Raw genomic sequence first — 21,566 nt, forward strand, 5'->3', positions numbered from 1 at the left:
ACTCATTAACAGTATTTTCCCGTGTGTCATTGCATTTATTCATCATTCACCTCCCAGGGGGTGATCAAGGGTGATGGGTCAAATGCAGAGAATAATTTCGCCACACGTAGTGTGTGTGTGGCAATCATTCGTACTTTACTTACTTACTTACTTCATGTACAGTGGTACTTAAGAGTGTTTAGGGACAAGGACTGTCTTTCAGCTAATTGTCATGCTGCATGTGACAAGCAGAAATTTGAGTTACAAGCAATCTCCATATATTAATTGGCGTAGCAAATGTCACAGTAAGATCTGCCAAAAACATATGGGCTTACATGCTAGCATTATCTTATAGCTAGAGATTGTCTTTGGAACAAATAAAGTAAGTGTAAAAGACAGTGCTGATAAGAAATAGATGGTACTAAGTAAATTAAAAAAATAAATAATAAAAAAACGTTGGCAACTTAGCTAAAAAATGTGAGCGTCTGCACTATACTGAAGCAAAAATGAATGTCACAGCAGCTAAGAATGTTAAAATAATATCTACACTGGGGACATGTATATATGACAATATAGAAAAGCTGCTGATGGTGTGTTTGACGGAGAAGCAGCTTGAAGGAGATCCCGTAAAAGTCCACTCTTCAAGGTAAACACTGTACATTATTATTACTACAGTACTTCACAAAACTACTTCAGTTGTTTGTACTACCGTGTATCGTATTGTTTTTATGCAACATTTCTTATGTATTTAATTTTTTTTTTTTTAAATGTTTTCTTTTTAAAATGTTACAATTGTGCTGTTTTGGGGGCCAAACACTGATTCAGTTGATTTCAATGTGTTTCAATTTGAGACGTTGATTTGAGATACCAGTGTTTTGAGTTAGGAGCTACGTCACAGTCAATCAATCAAAGTTTTTTTACTTAGCCCTTAATCACAAGTGTCTCAAAGGGCTGCACAAGCCACAACGACCACTGAACCAAGTTGGTAAGTTGAGGTGCTATTGTAGTAACATCTGTCCATTTTGGTGTTGAAGCACATCTGTTATGTGTCCTGATTAAACTACATTTGTCTCAACATTTTGGAGTGACTGGGGTCAGACTGGAGTCACAACCCAGTCCGAGCTGAATTGTACGCTGTAATCTGATCCAGTTAGAGGCTAAACACAGTTGGTGGGCTTTCAACTCAGCTAAATATTTAGTCATCTCCCTGGTAGCAAATTCCATTCTATTTTTGGTCACACCTCCAGATGCAATAGAGTGACAATGTGACAGCATAATGTCAAGCATTCATTTCCCTTTACTTTCACTCGGCCCGTAAAACAGTTGCTTGTGGGTTCCAGCTTTACCGTGAGCTCATTGGTTGTTGTTCCCTAAAGGTCTGAGTGCTGTGGCTGCCTGGGATGTCACTCAAATGGAAAGGACACTCCCACTCCCCATAAAACTGTTGAGGCCAACCCGGCCCAGCCCTGATCTCACTTCTTCTTCTCAGCTACTCATCACCAGTGACTACATCCACTTTCACAATGGCAGTAAGTAAAAGTCTATTCCTCTTATTGTCTGCTTTCTGCTTTGTGGCTGGTGAGCATGCACTTTCAACACTTGATGGCTGATTAACATGTGCCACTCAATGGCATATAGTTGTTCCTGTATACAACTATTGTGTAACTTTAGTTCAATGAAAGCACAATCTATTCATATTTGTATGTGCTACTGTTCTGCAGATCTTTGACTGCCTTTTATGGCCAAAATATTCACTGCACAGCTGTCATGCACATTTGCCAACTAATGACTTAAGTCCCGCCTTTTTCTGCACAAAGACTTGCTGCTCTCCTTGGCGGATAATTTCATTTTGTTTGTTTGACCACTCAAAACTTCTTCATTGTAAATATCACTAAGCATATTCCTTAATTCTGGCTTTTGTGTGCTATCGTCGGACTCCTATTCAAACTGAGTTTGTTCTATAAATGGCTGCAGGCCATGCCATGTGCCTACTGAGACACAGGAGGGTTAAAAACAGACTTACTGTGTCAAATGATATGTGAAAATAGTTTTGCCACACACATCTGTAGCCATGATTGTCAAATCTGATTAAATAAGTCGTTCACCAATCACCAGTCACAACTTTAGGTGCATCCAAGGGCGTGGCACCAGACTTTGGGCCCCGCAACTCACCCTAAACCCAACGTCGTCTTGCCTTTTTATTAACAAATCTTGAAACATCCCCTAAAAAAATTTAGTTTTGTTTAAAAAAGGCGACAAAAAAATGGTGTTTAGATAAAAGGTGTCAAAATATACAATATAAAGTGACCAGAGAGTTTTCCTTTACTTCAGATTGTGAAGTAGAGATGTATGATTTATGTAGGCCAATCATTAGGGGGTAATATGAAACATAATAATACACCATTATTATTATTATTATTATTATTATTATGATTAGATTATCAATGCATCTCCCATTTTCTTTGAAAGCTAGTGACGCCTTGGTTTCTAACTTTAATCAAGGTTCCTTGAATGCATCGCAGTTATGGGTAAAGAGAGGCAAAAATGAAACGTGTACATAACTTTGTCATTTGCTGCCACAAATAATTTGCTGTCTTCTTTCATCTTTGTCCAACTAAACTTTTGGACATTTAATTTTATTTTATGTTGTACTTAATTTCGTTGCATTTTCCATTTATTACCAACTTAGTTATACAAAGTTCAAACAAACTAAAAACCAGAATGTTCTCAAAACTTGTAAAAAGATTGATTGGAAAATGTTGCGACACATTTTTTACTTTTGCTTTTGTGAAGAAGAAATTCTGCTTTTACTCCGTTACATTGAGTTAAATTCTGATGGCTACATTTCTTCATACGGTAGGAAAGGGATTAATATGGCCCCATATCTGGTGTAGTTTCCTGAAAATGATGGAAAGCGCCACTCTATATAGCCTTGGACGCTGTGGTCAAAATTGGAATTGCCAAAAAAACGAATTTTAAGATATTCAACACTCTACTGCTGTCTGGCGGCTAAGGTGGATAGTGCAATATGAATCCCCTTCCTACTGTATCATCATATTTATTTTTAATCTATTGATTACTACTTGCAAAGACGCATTCATTTGGCTCGTTAGACAGACATCTTCCAGTGGGTCTAGTGACATTTGACTCCATTTCCCCAATCAAACCGAACCTGCCATTTACATGAGCACAATCCAACTCCACACTGTAAAAAAGTGACATGACATCAGACCAGGAAGCACAACTCTTCAATGTGTACTTACAAACTAGGAAAAATAACATTTATATCATGCGCTGTCATCTGTGTCAGTAGAAATGTCCACATTTCAGTCTACATAATTCCACTTCCAACTAGAGAAAACAGGTTGCTGTAAGTTGAAGATGTTTTTTTTAATGTTTTAGCTAACTTTTTGCTAACGTTGGCCCAGTTATAACGTCATAAGTGGCTGTAAAGTCTGCATCTTTCATCGTTTGTAGTACATACACACACACGCACATCTCTAGTGTAGGTACTATTAAAAAAATGAGCAACTAAACAAGGTTACCGAAGTTACTTAAGAGTTACCCAAAACTTTAGTACTTTTTTCACTGAATACTTACTTTAACTTAAGTAAATATTTGCATGGCTACTTTTTGCTTGAGTCATATTACTCTAAAGTACATGAAACATCAAACTCAAGGCCCGGGGCCCAGATTTGGCCCACCACATCATTTTATGTGGCCGCGAAAGCCTAGAAATAATATGCGTCAAAAAAACTACTTGACAAAAAAAATGCATGTACTACATACAATTGTTTATATGTTGAACTTGAATATGATCAAATAATGTAAATATCATATTATCATACATTCCAAACTTAAAAATAAAAATAATATTCAAATATCTGCTTGCATTATAATTTTAAAGCAAGTTGTGCATCAAATTGCACACTGTAAAAATGACGATAGATTTTACGGTAAGCTCAGTTGCCAGAATTTTACCTTAAAAATATGTGGTATGTTTCTCCATTTAAAGTAAATGCTGTAAAAACTTTTATGATAAAATTCAGCGCACATAAACGTGTTGTTTCCTGTAAACACATTTGATTGGCCAGCAGGCCAAAGATGCGAGGCTGGACAATTCGGATTTGACGACAGAAGAAAAAAACTAAAAATACCCTGCCTCTTGCGATTAGGGTTTTTCTGTAATTAAAACCTCACTGTTGATGCAATGTCGATTAATCGTGCTACCTTAAATGAAACATGTCGCTCATGCCCCGCGCTGGCAGCACTCGTGCAGTCTCAGACCACCAAGCTGGACTGTAGGTAAGACACAAATACCGCACTTGTGTTGCCAGCAATAGACAATAATGACTGTGTGAGGAGTCATGTTTAGTGGATACTGCAAGACAAGATGTACACTGACTAATCTGAAGTACATTTAAGTTTAATTTCAATAGTTATGTCTCAATTTTTGTTTCATCTGACCACAGAACTTTTCTCTATAAGGTCTTATCTTTGTCCATGTGATGTCAGATGAAACACAAATTGAGATGTTTGGCCACAATACCCAGCAATATGTTTGGAGGAGAAAAGGTAATGCCTTTAATCCCAGGAACACCACACCTACCGTCAAGCATGGTGGTGGTAATATTATGCTCTCGGCCTGTTTTGCTGCCAATGGAACTGGTGCTTAATAAAGAGTAAATGGGACAATTAAACAGGAGGATTACTTCCAAATTCTTCAGGACAACCTAAAATCCTCAGCCTGGAGGTTGGGTCTTGGGCGCAGTTGGGTGTTCCAACAGGACAATGACCCCAAACACACATCAAAAGTGGTAAAGGAATGGCTAAATCAGGCTAGAATTAAGGTTTTAGAATGGCCTTCCCAAAATCCTGACTTAAACTTGTGGACAATGCTGAAGAAACAAGTCCATGTCAGAAAACCAACAAATTTAGCTGAACTGCACCAATTTTGTCAAGAGGAGTGGTCAAAAATTCAACCAGAAGTTTGCCAGAAGCTTGTGGATGGCTACCAAAAGCGCCTTATTGCAGTGAAACTTGCCAAGGCACATGTAACCAAATATTAACATTGCTGTATGTATACTTTTGCCCCAGCAGATTTGGTCTCATTTTCAGTAGACTCATAATAAATTCCTAAAAGAACCAAACTTCATGAATGTTTTTTTGTGACCAACAAGTATGTGCTCCAATCACTCTATCACAAAAAAGTAAGAGTTGTAGAAATTATTGGAAACTCAAGACAGCCATGACATTATGTTATTTACAAGTGTATGTCAACTTTTGACCACGACTGTACATGAGTATCATTCCAGGTATGGTAAAAAGAAAAAAGCGCTATATAAGTAGAGACCATTATATTTTGCCACTAAGTGTTCTGTGTAAAAGGCAACTCGGCTGACAAAGCCGTGTGTTGCACACGCTCACTTTGCAGTTGGACTCGACATTGGAAAGAATGTTGCAGCCATACTATTCCCTCAAGCCATTCCATTCTTGGATTGGCTGATCTTTCACATATTCCATTTGTTAGCAGCACTGAAACTTGACTCACTTGCATTGCTTTTTATGTTGGTTCCAAAGGGTTGATTCCAAAACCCTTTCTCGATAATGATAAATGTCGACAATTGGAAGGATTAGCTTGCATGTTCCAAAATTATACCCTGAAATGGCTGCTTTATTCCTCTGCGTTGCCCCGGTAACAGACCCCATGATGCACCATTTGACAGGAGTGACAAACCAATCGGGGACATGTGACTCGCGACCCAATAACACAATGTTGATGTTTTAATCACGGCACAGCTCGACTGTTAGTGCCACGTGCACACAAGCATTTGCAGCTTTCTATTTTCTTCTCTGAGGAAATAGTTCCACCGTATATCATAATTAGATCCTCAACATCTCCAACCTCTGCCAAAATGTGGTGTAGAGAGGAAAATGGGGCAGAACCAACAGCTGGGATCTTTGTGTTCCATCAGTGGAAGTTAAACTTAAATGAAAAGTTGTACTGTATGTTCTTATGGAGTGCCGATGTTTGAGCTAATACTTATAATGTGCTATTTTTGCGTTTTTTTTCTGCACAGGGCATGATTGTTCAGAACATGTCCTTCAAAGTTGGGCAGACCATGACCATAGTCGGAAAGCCGCAGCCTAATGCTACACAGTAAGTTATTTCAATGGCATAACCCTTTTATATTAGCAAATGATGCCAAAAAGAGCAACTGCTCACTCGCTTCAATCTGTGTGCTGCAGTTTTGCATTGAATATCGGCCCCAACGAGAAGGACATCACCATGCATATCAACCCACGGTTCAACGCCAGCGGAGATCAGAACGCCGTGGTGTGCAACTCTTACCAGGAGGGCAAATGGTGTGACGAGCACCGGGAGGGAGGCTTCCCATTCCGCCAGGGCGAGGAGTTTAAGGTGAGACCCTTTCATTTTAAGTTAAGCTTGTGTGACAATCATTGGTACTTTAACTTTAACTTAAATTAAAAACCCGTTGGAAGGCAGTGTACCCAGCAACCAATCAGCAAAGATGTTCATGGCATAATGATGATGTCATAATGTATTTTATGGCGGTACATTATATTTTAAAAATATTATAATTTAATTAATTTAAAGGTTTCTAAATTATATGTGAAATAGTATATTATTTTATTGTTAAAACTTTTTTTTTTAATGTCATTACCTAGTACACTGGAGTGTAATATATGCATTTAAAAAAAAGTAACAAGTACAAGAAAGTACAGTACAATATATTTAATAATAATAATTATTACTAATATAATAATAATAATAATATTTTCACAAATACATCATAATAATGACGATAATAATGATTATTTCTCTATAATGATGATAATTACTATCATTAATAATAAACCTATTCAGTGGCGTAGTGGTTAGAGTGGTAGGTCGTGAGTTCAAACCCCGGCCGAGTCATACCAAAGACTATAAAAATGGGACCCATCACCTTCCTGCTTGGCACTCAGCATCAAGGGTTGGAATTGGGGGTTAAATCACCAAAAATGATTCCCGGGCGCGGCCACCGCTGCTGCTCACTCCTCCCCTCACCTCCCAGGGGGTGATCAAGGGTGATGGGTCAAATGCAGAGAATAATTTTGCCACACCTAGAGTGTGTGTGACAATCATTGGTACTTTAACTGTAACTTTAATTATATGATTATTATTGTATAATACTTATTACATAGCAATAATGATAGTAAAACATTGTTGTATTAATTTTAATAATGATACAATATTTATCAATATTATTATTGCTATTATTTTATTATAATCATTACGGACAAATATTAATCCTTATTATATAGTATGTTTTTTTTTGTCTGAAATAATAATGATTATAATAATTTAATTATCACCCCATTTTTTCGACACCATTGATAATATTAATATTGATAATAATTAATACTGATTATTATTATTACGCACGGCGTGGGACGTTTATTATTATAGCACAACTCATACACAAGGCAGTTCAAAGTGCTCTACAGAAAATTATAAGAAGGCAAAACTAAAACTAAAATAAAGGATAAAAGTAATCATTGTTTTATTTAACCACATAAAATCAAATCACCATGAAACCATTATAACTAAAATCAAATAGTGTAGATACAATACTTCCAGTTGTCATTTGCACAATTAAAGATGTTTTCAGCCTGGATTTGAACTTTACCATTATTATTTTTGTTATGTTATTGTTATATTATTATTATTTATTTACCATTTGCTGCACTATTATCATTATTATTATGGTTCATAAACACTATGATATTATTTTTAGAGAACAAGTACAAAAATGTATAGTAATCATTGGAAATATATAATTTTAATTACAGAAAATCTAAAGCAAATTATATACAAGACAATGCTATGTAATGTTAATTGAACATTCACTTTTAGATAATGCTTGCATTATTTATGACACTCATAAAACACTATGACAACAATATGAATTTGAAAAACAAAAAAGTTGAAATGTCTATACCAGGGGTGTCAAACGTTCGGCCAGGTTTTTTTTCCGGCCCGCGTGATGAGTTTGCAAAGTATTAAAATGAGCTGTTTTTTTTTTTAACGCAAGAAACTGCTGTTCTAAATGTGTCCACTGGATGTCACAACAGCAATTCTGTTGGGCAAGCAAACGGTTGCAAGCAAGAGTTACACAGTAAAGGGGGACTGTGGCTCCTCCTCCTCCTCGACCCACGTGAAACTTAAAACCTGCCGTTTTATGTCTTCTGCTTCAAACACATCGTCATTTGGCAACCTCATTGCCCCAAAATGTAAAACACGGAAAAAGTGAAGTTGACCCTTTTGAAAAGTTTTTACCTCCGTTTCTTACGGTTTGTTGAGTTAGCACTGGATTGATACGTGGACACGAGGTGTTTGATACCTAGAAGAGTTTACATGCTGTATTTTTTGTTCAATCCCAGAAAGACTGTGACTTAAAGTTTAATCCTGGCTTTGTAGATACACTGAGCCGAAGTCTGAGCTCATTTGGTTATTGAAGCTGCACCAATTTCCTCAGAATTTTCAACAAACTTTGAAGGGTTTTGTCCAGAGGATTATTTGTGATTTGTACGTTTTCATAATGTGCTTGTTCTATTTATGGCCAAAGTAAAACAAAGAAAACAACCTGGAGTTGTCTTTATTTTTAAGTTATCATGCCATGATTTTACCATTACGGCCCACGTGGGAATATATGTTCCTCCATGCGGCCCCTGAGCTCAAATGACTTTGGCACCCCTGGTCTAAACTGTACACTACAGTCAAAGAAGGGACTGGACTTTATTTCAATGAGTGACCAATTTCACAATTATTTTCCTTCTCTGTCCCAGATCACTATTTTGTTCACACCGGCGGAGTTCCAGATCACTTTGTCGGACGGCTCTAAAATCCATTTTCCCAACCGTATGGGTGCAGAGAAGTACTCCGTCATCAAGGTCGGAGGAGATGTTCGCATCACCAGCCTCGAGATTAAATAAACCACAGCCATTGTAGGATTAGCAATGCTTGCCTTAAGGCTTTTATATTTTGAAACTGATATTAAGCACAATAAACCCACCAGTTTTAGTGTGAACTATTCAATAATTTAGCCCATTTACATATAAAGGATGTAGAAGTAGACAACATGTATTGCAACATTGCATGTCATTCTACCATTGACTGAAAAGTAAACCCATTTATTACAGTTGTAATTGTACACAACTGTAACGATAAACATTTACCCTACCAAACATTCCACATTTGTACCAACGCTTGCATTTAATAAGAGCAATAAAGCAACATTTTGAACAAAACTTTGGACTTTTGCTATTGTGTTTAGTCTCTGCGATAACCTAATTCTACCACTAGATGTCACTGTTGCTTCAATAATACTTTGCTTGTCGCTTGTGATGAAAACAAAGCAGGTTATTTCAATTGCAAATAAGGAACAATTGTACTCATTTAATTCTGATTAGTTATATTTTTGATTTGTTTTTATTGGCTTGATAACAAACAGAAGGTCAAGTCTTGTGTTCAAGTACAGGACATAACTTCACATGAATAAATAATATGCATTTGGAAACAATGATCTATGGGGGAGAATAAGAATGCAAGGTCACACAATGGAATAAATCTTCATTCCCAGTGGAAGCTATTTTAAATGCTGGCATGGGTTTGAGAGATTGTTTAATCTGATGTAACGGAGGGCAACGCAGTTGATTTGAGGGGAGATAGATGGTTGCAGGGAACAGGCGGAGGTTTTGCATGTCAATGTGGTATCAAAAAATCAAAGCTAGACCTTTTTCTACATTTCCAACATTGCAAATGTTGTGTAATGCATGCACACTATGTTGTATAGTAGTATCTTCCATTAGTATATCATACCTTTGTGATACAACCTCATTTACGACTAGAATCCAACTCAAAAGTTGGTCCCCACAAAGACAAGCATCCAAACGGTCGTTATTTACCTGCATATAGCGCCACCTCTGCATATAGCGCCACCTCTTGGCCGTGCGGGTAAACGCCGTGAAACGTGTGGACTAAAAATGATTCACCTCTGCTTACATAAAACCTTTGTCTATATTTAGCACCGGCATGACTCTCGATTTGTGCACCGAAGCTATCAGCCACACGTTGAGATGTGCGTGGGCTCGCCCCGGGCTCACTGCGGTCCTGGTTCTGCATCCCTGCCTCCTCCTGCAGGCACGGCTTTATCGGTTTTATAGAATGAAACGTAATGTTTAAATAGCTTGTTGGGTTTGTGGCGGCAGGACCGCAAAAGAGCACGCCGTTTTTGAGGGCATGCCTTCCTCTGGAAAAAGTGGCTCAAAAAAGCATCATAAGTCCATAAGTGCTTTTCTACTCTTTCTGAAAAAGTATTTAAGTTCATTTCGATTCAAGGATAGTTTATTTTTGTCAAACCATCTCTTTCCCTTATTTTTGTTTCCCTTATTTTTTGTATTAGTTACCGTGTGTTACTAACTTTAAGTCTTTTGCTGATTGAACAATTTTGGTTCCAGTATCGATCCCTGGGGTACGCCACAACATATATTAGGAGCTATGGACTTGACCAGTTCAAGACCAACCCTCTGATGCCTTACTGTTCTAATTTAATGAAAATATTATGAATAATTATGTCAAATGCTTTTGTTAGGTCCATAAACACTGCAGCTGCACACTGTTTACCAACAATTGTGTTGGAAACTTCCTCCGTTATTTTTATTAAAGCCATCAATGTTGAGACGTTTGCTCTGTACCGGTATTGGTTGTCGGCAAAAGCGTTTTATTTTTATTTTTACTTTTATTCATAAATTTGTTCAATCTGATAAATACATTTTCAATGATTTTCAGAAATTGTGGACGTAAAGAAACAGGTTTGTAGTTTGTAAACCGGTATTTGTGTCCAACCTTATAAATCAGTACAGATTTTGCAATTTTCATTTTGTATTGGAATTTAAAATAATAGGTTGCGAAGGTACTTTAATGATTCTGAGACCACTTTTATAAAAGGAAAAAATTTAGTACTAACAATGCACTACCAAATCTTGAGCGATGTTTGTGCTCTGTTCAATCAATCAATCAGGCTTTATTTATAAAGCGCTTTTCATACATAAAAGAAATGCAAGGCAAAGTGCTTTACAAAGTTAAAAACAATAGCCCGGTGACCCATATCCCCCCCCCATTATCACATACGTACGCACGGACACAGATACCAAACACAAACATACAACATACACACATATGCAACTATATAGACCAATGAATGTGTGGCTGAGTACAGAGGAGACATGTGAGTAAACACTATCACAGGAGCCATCTGCACCTGGAGGTCATCAGACCATGGCCAACAGGACGCTGGCACAAAAGCGCCCCCACAAGCACGGCCGATAACCCCTGAGGCAGACTTTGGAAAATAAAAATAATAAAACTTGGAAAATAGTAAGAACCATGTGAAGAGATAAAGAATAAAATAAAAGTAAGACATATGAAGATTAATAGAAAAAATAAATAAATAAATAAATATATATATATATATATATATATATATATATATATATATATATATATATATATATATATATATATATATATATATATATAGGTATATATATATATATATCAGTAAATAAATATAACAAAATAAAATATTGTGCAACAATAAAATAATATCAGGTAAAAGCCAAATCAAAAAGGTGGGTCTTAAGCCTGCTCTTAAAAACATGAACGTTCTCTGCAGCCCTGAGGTCCTCCGGCAAGCTGTTCCATAGACGGGGGCCATAATGGTGGAAAGATGACTTTGTGTCCTGACTTTGGGAATAATTAGGAGATGGGTGCCGGAGGATCATAGGGTAAAGCAAATCTGAAAAATAAGAAGGCCCAATACCATAAAAACATTTATAAACTATAAGAAGAACCTTAAAATTGATCCTGAAACACACGGGGAGCCAAAGCAGAGATTTAAAAACTGGTGTAATGTGAGCCCGCCTTCTGGTCTTGGTCAGGACACATGCCGCTGAATTTTGGAGTAATTGTAAAGGTGCAATAACCTTTTTAGGAAGACCAGAAAGCAGGGCGTTACAATAATCTATACGACTTGTAATAAAAGCATGCATTAGCGTCTCCGTGTTGACCGGTTGACTTACAGTACATACACCAATACTCCAACAATCCTTTTCATTCCGTTTGTTTATATTGAACATGTAAACAACGTCAGCATGTTACATCACATATTACACATTTCCATTTCTCATTACAACATGTAATGTAAAGGAGTAGGAAGAAGCAAATCTTATTTAATGTTATCCCTTTCGACTTCATAACAACTTCTAATACAAGTATTCATTCCTTTTTGTCAAGATGTAACTGTTTAAATCAATGCATTCTGGGTATCACGATTCACATATGAGATCAATAACTAATTTAAATCAAGATGTTTAGCAAATTTCTTCTTTCTTCTACTTTGTAAACACTTGTAGTTTGAATAGCCTCTTAAACTGGACCATATTAGTACAGTTTGTGACTTAATCCATGCCATACTTTAATTCCACATATTGATATACTAAAGGTTTAAGTGTTGTATGTGCACACAAATGTTTTAGGTTATATTTTACTCTAAGGGTTATATTTTTCCTCTTTTGTTGAGAATAATTGTTGTGTAGCAGGTTGTAGTTTGCTTTGTGCATACATTTCAATATTTTGGATTCAATAAATAAAGGGTTTGTATGTTCTCTGTATCCAACATTATGTATTATTCTAACTGACCTTTCCCTGCTCCGTCACTGAGAAAAAAAAGAAGCAAATCTCCCCAGTCATTCACAATGTCATCCGTGGTGCACTGGGTTTAAATTCCGGCCAGATAAATATTAGGAAAATATGTACATTGATGTAAACACTTTGTTAAATGTGTTATTTTGCACTAAAAACATTATTTATTGAAACATGTATTTCCCTTGAATTAGTTTTAGCACAGAACATGCATTAAATTACAAAACCCAAAACCAGTGAAGTTGGCACGTTGTGTAAATGGTAAATAAAAACAGAATACAATGATTTGCAAATCCTTTTCAACCTATATTCAATTGAATAGACTGCAAAGACAAGATATTTAATGTTCGAACTGAGAATCTTAATTTTTTTTTGCAAATAATCATTAACTTAGATTTTAATGGCAGCAACACATTGCAAACAAGTTGGCACAGGCGCATTTTTACCACTGTGTTACATGGCCTTTTCTTTTAACAACACTCAGTAAACGTTTGGGAACTGAGGAGACACATTTTTTAAGCTTTTCAGGTGGAATTATTTCCCATTCTTGCTTTATGTACAGCTTGAGTTGTTCAACAGTCCAGGGTCCCCGTTGTCGTATTTTAGGCTTCATATTGCGCCACACATTTTCAATGAGAGACAGGTCTGGACTACAGGCAGGCCAGTTTAGTACCCGCACTCGTTTATTATGAACCGATTCCAAGCCACGTGTTGTCACACGTGGCTTGGAATTGTCTTGCTGAAATAAGCAGGGGCGTCCATGATAACATTGCTTGGATGGCAACATATGTTGCTCCAAAACCTGTATGTACTTTTCAGCATTAATGGTGCATTCACAGATGGACACAACGTCCACAGTTTCCAAAAACAATTTGAAACGTGGACTCGTCAGAACACTTTCCACTTTGCAATCCATCTTAGATGAGCTCGGGCCCAGCTAAGCCAGCTGCGTTTCTGGGTGTTGTTGATAAATGGCTTTCGTTTTGCATAGTAGAGTTTTAACTTGCACTTACAGATGTAGCGACCAACTGTAGTTACTGACAGTGGTTTTCTAAAGTGTTCCTGAGCCCATGTGGTGATATCCTTTACACACTGATGTCACTTTTTGATGCAGTACTGCCTGAGGGATCGAAGGTCCGTAATATCATCGCTTACGTGCAGTGATTTCTCCAGATTCTCTGAACCTTTTGTTGATATTACAGACCGTAGATGGTGACATCCCTAAATTCCTTGCAATAGCTGGTTGAGAAATGTTGTTCTTAAACTGTTGGACAATTTGCATTTGTTCACAAAGTGGTGACCCTCGCCCCATCCTTGTTTGTGGCATTTCATGGAAGCTGCTTTTATACCCAATCATGGCACCCACCTGTTCCCAATTAGCCTGTTCCAAATAAGTGTTTAATGAGCATTCCTCAACTTGCTCAGTCTTTTTTGCCACTTGTGCCAGCTTTTTTGAAAACATGTTGCAGGCATCAAATTCCAAATGAGCTAATATTGACAAAAAATAACAAAAGTTTCTCAGGTCGAACGTTAAGTGTCTTGTCTTTGCAGTCTATTCAATTGAACATAGGTTGAAAAGAATTTGCAAATCATTGTATTCTGTTTTTATTGACGATTTACACAACGTGCCAACTTTTGAGTTTTGTAAATTCAAGTGTAAAAAAATGAATAAAATATAAATCAAGTGAAGGTGCTCCGAATAAAATTTCACTTAGGGCCACAATTAAGCGATGTTTCTGTTATATCAGTACTCCTCCTATAGTCCTTATTAAATAATATTCTTCTTACTTTTTCTTACAATTTCCCTCTAAATTTCATTTTGTAGCTTGTGAATGCTCTTGCTGCGGTGCCCTCTGCTGGCTGTTCAGGGGAGTGTGTAGGTCACATTTATTTGTGCATCTGGTTTGTGGGAGGAATGTCTCATCGACACAAAATCCAAAAAGCGATCCACATATGCAAATTCAATACAAATACAAAATCAAGCATATTTATATTAAAATCTCAGACATATATTCACAAATACACGTTTATTAATACAAATTCTTGATTTATTTGTAAGTCACATTTTTAAAGGCCTACTGAAATGAATTTTTTTTATTTAAACGGGGATAGCAGATCTATTCTATGTGTCATACTTGATCATTTCGCGATATTGCCATATTTTTGCTGAAAGGATTTAGTATAGAACAACGACGATAAAGATTGCAACTTTTGGTATCTGATAAAAAAAAGGTTTGCCCCTACCGGAAGTAGCGTGACGTAGTCAGTTGAACATATACGCAAAGTTCCCTATTGTTTACAATGATGGCCGCATGAAGTGAGAGAGATTCGGACCGAGAAAGCGACAATTTCCCCATTAATTTGAGCGAGGATGAAAGATTTGTGGATGAGTAAAGTGCAAGTGAAGGACTAGTGGGGAGTTGAAGCTATTCAGATAGGGAAGATGCTGTGAGAGCCGGGGGTGACCTGATATTCAGCTGGGAATGACTACAACAGTAAATAAACACAAGGCATATATATACTCTATTAGCCACAACACAACCAGGCTTATATTTAATATGCCACAAATTAATCCTGCATAATAACACCTGCGTGTTTGTTATGCTAGCTCCTAGCTCCTCTGCTAGCTCCTAGCTCCATAGAACACGCCAATACAATTCAAACACCTGATCAACACACACAATCACTCAGCCCAAAAGACCGTTCACCTAACCCAATGTTCATAAAGCTTATATATTTTTAAAAAGTTACGTACGTGAAGCGCACATACGGTACGGTACGTGTTATGCTAGCTCCTAGCTCCTATGCTAGCTCCTAGCTCCATAGAACACGCCAATACAATTCAAACACCTGATCAACACACATAATCACTCAGCCCAAAAGACCGTTCACCTAACCCAAGGTTCATAAAGCTTATATATTTTAAAAAAGTTACGTACATACGTAAAAAAAAGTTGCGCACATACGGTCAAGCGATCAAATGTTTAGAAGCCAAAGCTGCATACTCACAGTAGCACGTCTGCGTCTTTGTCATCCAAATCAAAGTAATCCTGGTAAGAGTCTGTGTTGTCCCAGTTCTCTACAGGCGTCTGTGTATCCAAGTCAAAAGTCCTCCTGGTTAGAGTCTCTGTTATCCGAGTTCTTCCATCTTGACTGCATCTTTCGGGAATGTAAACAAAGAAGCGCCGGCTGTGTACTGTTGTGGCTGACTACGTTCGAAAAATACGTCCATTTCGCACCGACAACTTTCTTCTTTGCTTGCTCAGCTTCCTTCTCTATAATGCAATGAACATGATTGCAACAGATTCACGAACACAGATGTCCAGAATACTGTGGAATTATGAAATGAAAACAGAGCTTTTTCGTATTGGCTTCAATGTGGAAGGCATACCCGTGTTCGCCGGTCTACGTCACGCGCATACGTCATCCTCAGAGGCGTTTCGAACCGGAAGTTTAGCGGCAAATTTAAAATGTCACTTTATAAGTTAACCCGGCCGTATTGGCATGTGTTATAATGTTAAGATTTCATCATTGATATATAAACTATCAGACTGCGTGGTCGGTAGTAGTGGGTTTCAGTAGGCCTTTAAGTTTATACATTGTATTTGTATATATTTTCAAATCTCAAAAATATATTTCCAAATAGGCGTTTATTTATACAAATTATTTATTTATTTGTATATCGTAATTTTATTTGTATATTTATTAATATATGCATATGTATTAATATCACATTGATATATATAAGTTGATGTGAGACAATTCTACTTCCATATGTGAAGTCTGTGCTGCAAAAAAAATAAAACCACCAACAAAAAAATGTCCACGTGTTGCCCGAAGCGATGGCTCGGACGTTCCATGTTGGAAAAAGTTGTTCCGTGAGCGTGACCGCGGCCTCCGCTTGTTGCAAACGTCTTGTGACGTTTGGTTGTTATTACGTTTCATTGTCTGTCCTCGCCGTGCAGCCGTGTCTCAGTTCACTGACTCCATGTTTGGTCAGGATCTGTCTTTGTGTTCCACCCTGCACGTTTGATGCACAAATCAAAGTGGCAGGCCGCTGTAACGTCTGTGTCGTTATTTTGGCTCATGCGACGTCATATCACCTAGCACTCCTATCACACCCATCACTGAACAAATCTCTTCCTTCATCCGCTCCCTCACCTCTTGCCACACTTTCTTCCCCCCCCCTTTATTTAATCTCGTCCGTGTCTCTGAAGAAATGTTCCTCATAATCTCTCCTTTTTTTTTTCTCCGAAGTTTATTCACACTCACTCTCCCTCAGGCTCCATTCCGCCTCTTATTCCAATTTCACCTCTGTGTTCAACACACGTGGTATATAGGGCACAGCGCACTGTATGCATGCTGTCAATGTGAATCAGTGTGTTGTGCTAATGTGCGCGCCCACACTGGCATGTACAACGTCGCCGCGACACAAACACACATTCTCGAAAAAAAAAACCCTCACGTGAAGCAAACTTTTGACTTCCCATTTCTTTTCATTTCCTCCGCCATGCCCAGAGCGCTATACGCTGTCAAGCGGACTACGCTCACTACTTGTCCCGAATGTTTGCCTCAACGTTTGGATCGATAAGTAATAGAATTAAGCTCTAATGGGAAGTACAAACTTGCTTTCTATTTACTAAATCCCCCAAGAGGGTTTCCTGGCAAGGTAAAGAAGGGGCAGACTGTGAAAGGAGACTATAGGCAATGATGTACGTGCACAATTTTCTTATGCTTATACACTATATGGCCACCTGCCTTGACTCACATATGAACTTGAAGTGCCATCCCATTCCTAACCCATAGGGTTCAATATGATGTCGGTCCATCTTTTGCAGCTATTTCAGCTTCAACTGTACCATGAATTGATTACGTGGACCCCGACTTAAACAAGTTAAAAACTTATTAGGATGTTACCATTTAGTGGTCAATTTTGCGGAATATGTACTGAACTGTGCAATCTACTAATAAAAGTTTCAATCAATCAATCAATCAATCAAAACTCTTCTGGGAAGGCTGTCCACAATGTTCGACCATTCTTCCAAAAGTGCATTGGTGATTTCACACACTGATGTTGGTCGAGAAGGCCTGGCTCTCAGTCTCCGTTCTAATTCATCCCAAAAGTGTTCTATCGGGTTCAGGTCAGGACTCTGCGCAGGCCAGTCAAGTTCATCCACACCAGACTCTGTCATCCATGTCTTTATGGACCTTGCTTTGTGCACTGGTGCACAGTCATGTTGGAAGAGGAAGGGGCTCGCTCCAAACTGTTCCCACAAGGTTTGGAGCATGGAATTGTCCAAAATGTTTTGGTATCCTCTAGCATTCAAAGTTCCTTTCACTAGAACTGCGGGTCCCAAACTCTGGAACGATCTCCCTCTCCATGTGAGACAGGCCTCTTCTTTGGCTATTTTTAAGACCCTTCTTAAAACCCATTTTTATTCACTGTCTTTTAACCCAGCATGAGACTTTAAACTGTTTTTAACTTTTAACTTTTTTAACTGTTTTTAACTTTTTAACTTCTTTTTATCTAACAAATTGTTCTTAGGGTAATTTGTATTTGCTTTGCAAAGTGTATTTTACTTCTGTTTTAAATTTTATTTTTTTAGTCTGTCCTTTGCCTCTATTTCTTTGTGGTGTACAGCCCTTTGTTCTTCAACTGTGCTTGTTTTTAAAGGGCTTTATAAATAAAGTTGGTAAGGTATGGAACTAAGGGGCCGAGCCCAACTCCTGAAAAACAACCCCACACCATAATTCCTCCTCCACCTGTGGCCGGGCCAAGTGATTAGGACTCCTGATTCTGACCATTTGGATGGGTGGCCAAATACTTTTGGCAATATAGTATATATGTGTGTGTGTGTGTGTGTCGCAGGAGAGAAGGCATACTGTAAGTAGACCTGACAGTAAGTCAAATGGGTTTAAATTCTTCACTTGCTGCCTCGATGGCAAGTTGATGTGTGTTGAGCTTGTGTGGCCTGTAAGAGCTCTGTGTTAACGTGTACAGTATGATGGAATGATGGGTTTTGCAGGTACAGACTACTCATATTTGCAACTTTTATTGCTTTAATGAGGACACTTCCCCCATTAAAACCCATTTTTTAATGCAATAAGTGATAGTGTGTGTGGGACAATCATTGGTACTTTAACTTTAACTTTATATACACTACCGTTCAAAAGTTTGGGGTCACATTGAAATGTCCTTATTTTTGAAGGAAAAGCACTGTACTTTTCAGTGAAGATAACTTTAAACTAGTCTTAACTTTAAAGAAATACACTCTATACATTGCTAATGTGGTAAATGACTATTCTAGCTGCAAATGTCTGGTTTTTGGTGCAATATCTACATAGGTGTTTAGAGGCCCATTTCCAGCAACTATCACTCCAGTGTTCTAATGGTACAATGTGTTTGCTCATTGGCTCAGAAGGCTAATTGATGATTAGAAAACCCTTGTGCAATCATGTTCACACATCTGAAAACAGTTTAGCTCGTTACAGAAGCTACAAAACTGACCTTCCTTTGAGCAGATTGAGTTTCTGGAGCATCACATTTGTGGGGTCAATTAAACGCTCAACATGGCCAGAAAAAGAGAACTTTCATCTGAAACTCGACAGTCTATTCTTGTTCTTAGAAATGAAGGCTATTCCACAAAATTGTTTGGGTGACCCCAAACTTTTGAACGGTAGTGTATATGCATTCATTCTCTATGTCAGGGCTGTTCGATTACATAATGAAGTGGGCCGCAGATTCTAGAGCCCAAGGTCTATGGGCTCGGACATCAAAATTTGGATGTTTCTTTGGAAAGTGCCTCCACTGAGACTGTGTTTACTTATTTACAAAGTAAATGCATCAGCTTTCACACTGCACTGTCAATGAATTCAGTATTCTGCTTTCACTACTCGTTTCCAGCGTGTGCAGCTAGACAGATAGTTAACAGCATGAAGAAACAGAAGCAAAGTTTTGCTGATGATTGATGTTCCTTCTTTTGAAATAGTTTTCCTTCTCAGTTTTGTTTCTTTGTACATATTCCTTTGTTTAGGTTTGTAAAACTGAAATCTAATATCTTTCCAAGTCCTTTTAGCAACCTTTTTTCTCTAAAGCGACGAGCAACAAATTTAGCAATTTTTCCCCCGATGTTTGGAGACATGAAAGCACGTATCACTCTAATGTCCTCAACGTACAAGCGGTGCTGCTGTGAGCCTTTGTCCCCGGTCTACTGAATGTCAGCTCTTAGACAGCTTGTACTAAAAACACAGTTTGTTGTACTTTTAAGTGCAATAACAATGAAGTCCATTCCATTGTTGTCAGAGCAGAGAGGAGACCCACACCCACTTTGTGCAAAGCTGCTGCTGTTTCTGCCTCGGTTGAGATGTAAATGTTTCATCACTGTCACGCTCCAAATAAAAACAAACCCATTGTTCATGTCAATGAGCCAGTCAATAGTTTTGGTTTGTCTGGGAATATGACAACCCTTCAGTATTTTGATCAAACATTTAACAATGTAGAACAAATACAAATATAACTAAACTACGAATCATCAGAAGAAAATTAAGCTACAATTCTAATCATAATTTGCATTTTTTAACTCATCTTATTTTTTTTTCTTTAAGTTTATGGATTGCAATGCCTTGAATTTGATAGTTCTACTATTTGCTAATAATTAGTACAGGAACCGCCTGTTTAGATGTGACTATTTAAAAAAATAAACACATGACATTGTTCTAACATGATATATGATATATATAAAAACAAATTTCTTCATGCAAAGCTTTCATCTGCATCAAATTGCATCGAATCGTAATATTTAAAAGATATTGTTAGTGAATCATATCGTAGCACATTTATCAGAATCAGAATAGTTTTATTGCCATTGTCTTAAAACGGGTTCACAAACTAGGAATTTTTCTTGGTACAATCGTGGGTAAAGATGTACACCCCTAGTTTTTAGCCTTTTTTAAATTGTATTTTACCAGTCTCTGCAGTCCTGAGGCTCTCTGGTAGGCTGTTCCTCAGGTGGGAGCCACAGCGGCGAAATGCCGCCTCACCGTGGGTGTTTGTTCCAGTATTTGGTAAAAAATAAAAGGCCGTTGCCAGAGAATCTCAGGATCCGCATGGGTTGATGCGGAAAAAAGCAGGTCAGATAGATAAGAAGGCGCAAAGCCATTGAGACATTTAAATACTTTTAATAAAACTTTAAATCGACCATGAAGCGGACCGGGAGCCAATACAGCAACTTTAAAACTGGTGTAATGTGCTCCCATCCTGGCAGCATGCGTGCAGCTGAGTTTTGTAATAATTGTATGGTTTTGATATTCTTTTTGGGTAGACCAGAGAGTAGGGCAGTACAATAGTTTAAATTACAGGAAATAAAAGTATGAATTAACACTTTCGACAGAAAGTTAGTGGCACACAATGTGTGTACAGCTTGGTTGTTATGCAGGTTACGGGACGTAAATGATGTATTGTTGACGATTTTTGGATGCATTTTTTTAAGTGATTTCGATGCAAAATGGCTGCATTGAGAGCCACATCTAACACACGTATTTTACATTTTTAGAATACAAAAAAAGAAAAAAACATGTGTTCTTGTGTCTCATAAGGACTGTGACTGATCGGCAAAATTCTCAAAAATATGTGGTTCCCCTTTAAAGTACTGGTAGAGTGGAAAAACAAGTTGGCTTCATATGCTGATTTGAGTTTAATTGTATCCATTAAACCATATCCAATTGTATTTACAGTCCACAAAGTATGTGAAAATACCGTCTAAAAATGCCACAAATCCAGTCGGCCATTTTGAACATTCCACTCCGAATATCTTCGGCT

The 21,566-nt window shown here is 37.6% G+C and overlaps 1 protein-coding gene across 1 annotated transcript; it reads left to right on the top strand.

Moving 5' to 3' along the window:
- Positions 1-1,368: 1,368 nt before the first annotated feature.
- lgals2a (lectin, galactoside-binding, soluble, 2a) lies at positions 1,369-9,294 on the top strand. The gene is made up of 4 exons (XM_062036829.1): positions 1,369-1,508; positions 6,060-6,139; positions 6,229-6,400; positions 8,833-9,294. The coding sequence occupies exons 1-4, from the start codon at positions 1,503-1,505 to the stop codon at positions 8,977-8,979; spliced, it is 405 nt and encodes a 134-aa protein (XP_061892813.1). The 5' UTR covers positions 1,369-1,502; the 3' UTR covers positions 8,980-9,294.
- Positions 9,295-21,566: the final 12,272 nt, after the last annotated feature.

This window comes from Entelurus aequoreus, linkage group LG25 (assembly GCF_033978785.1).
Source record: "Entelurus aequoreus isolate RoL-2023_Sb linkage group LG25, RoL_Eaeq_v1.1, whole genome shotgun sequence".
Classification (NCBI taxonomy): Eukaryota; Metazoa; Chordata; class Actinopteri; order Syngnathiformes; family Syngnathidae; genus Entelurus; species Entelurus aequoreus.

Coding starts and splice junctions, on each gene's coding strand:
- lgals2a (XM_062036829.1), top strand. Junction 6,140..6,228: donor CCGCAGCCTAATGCTACACA/GTAAGTTATTTC, acceptor TGTGTGCTGCAG/TTTTGCATTGAATATCGGCC. Junction 6,401..8,832: donor GCCAGGGCGAGGAGTTTAAG/GTGAGACCCTTT, acceptor TCTCTGTCCCAG/ATCACTATTTTGTTCACACC.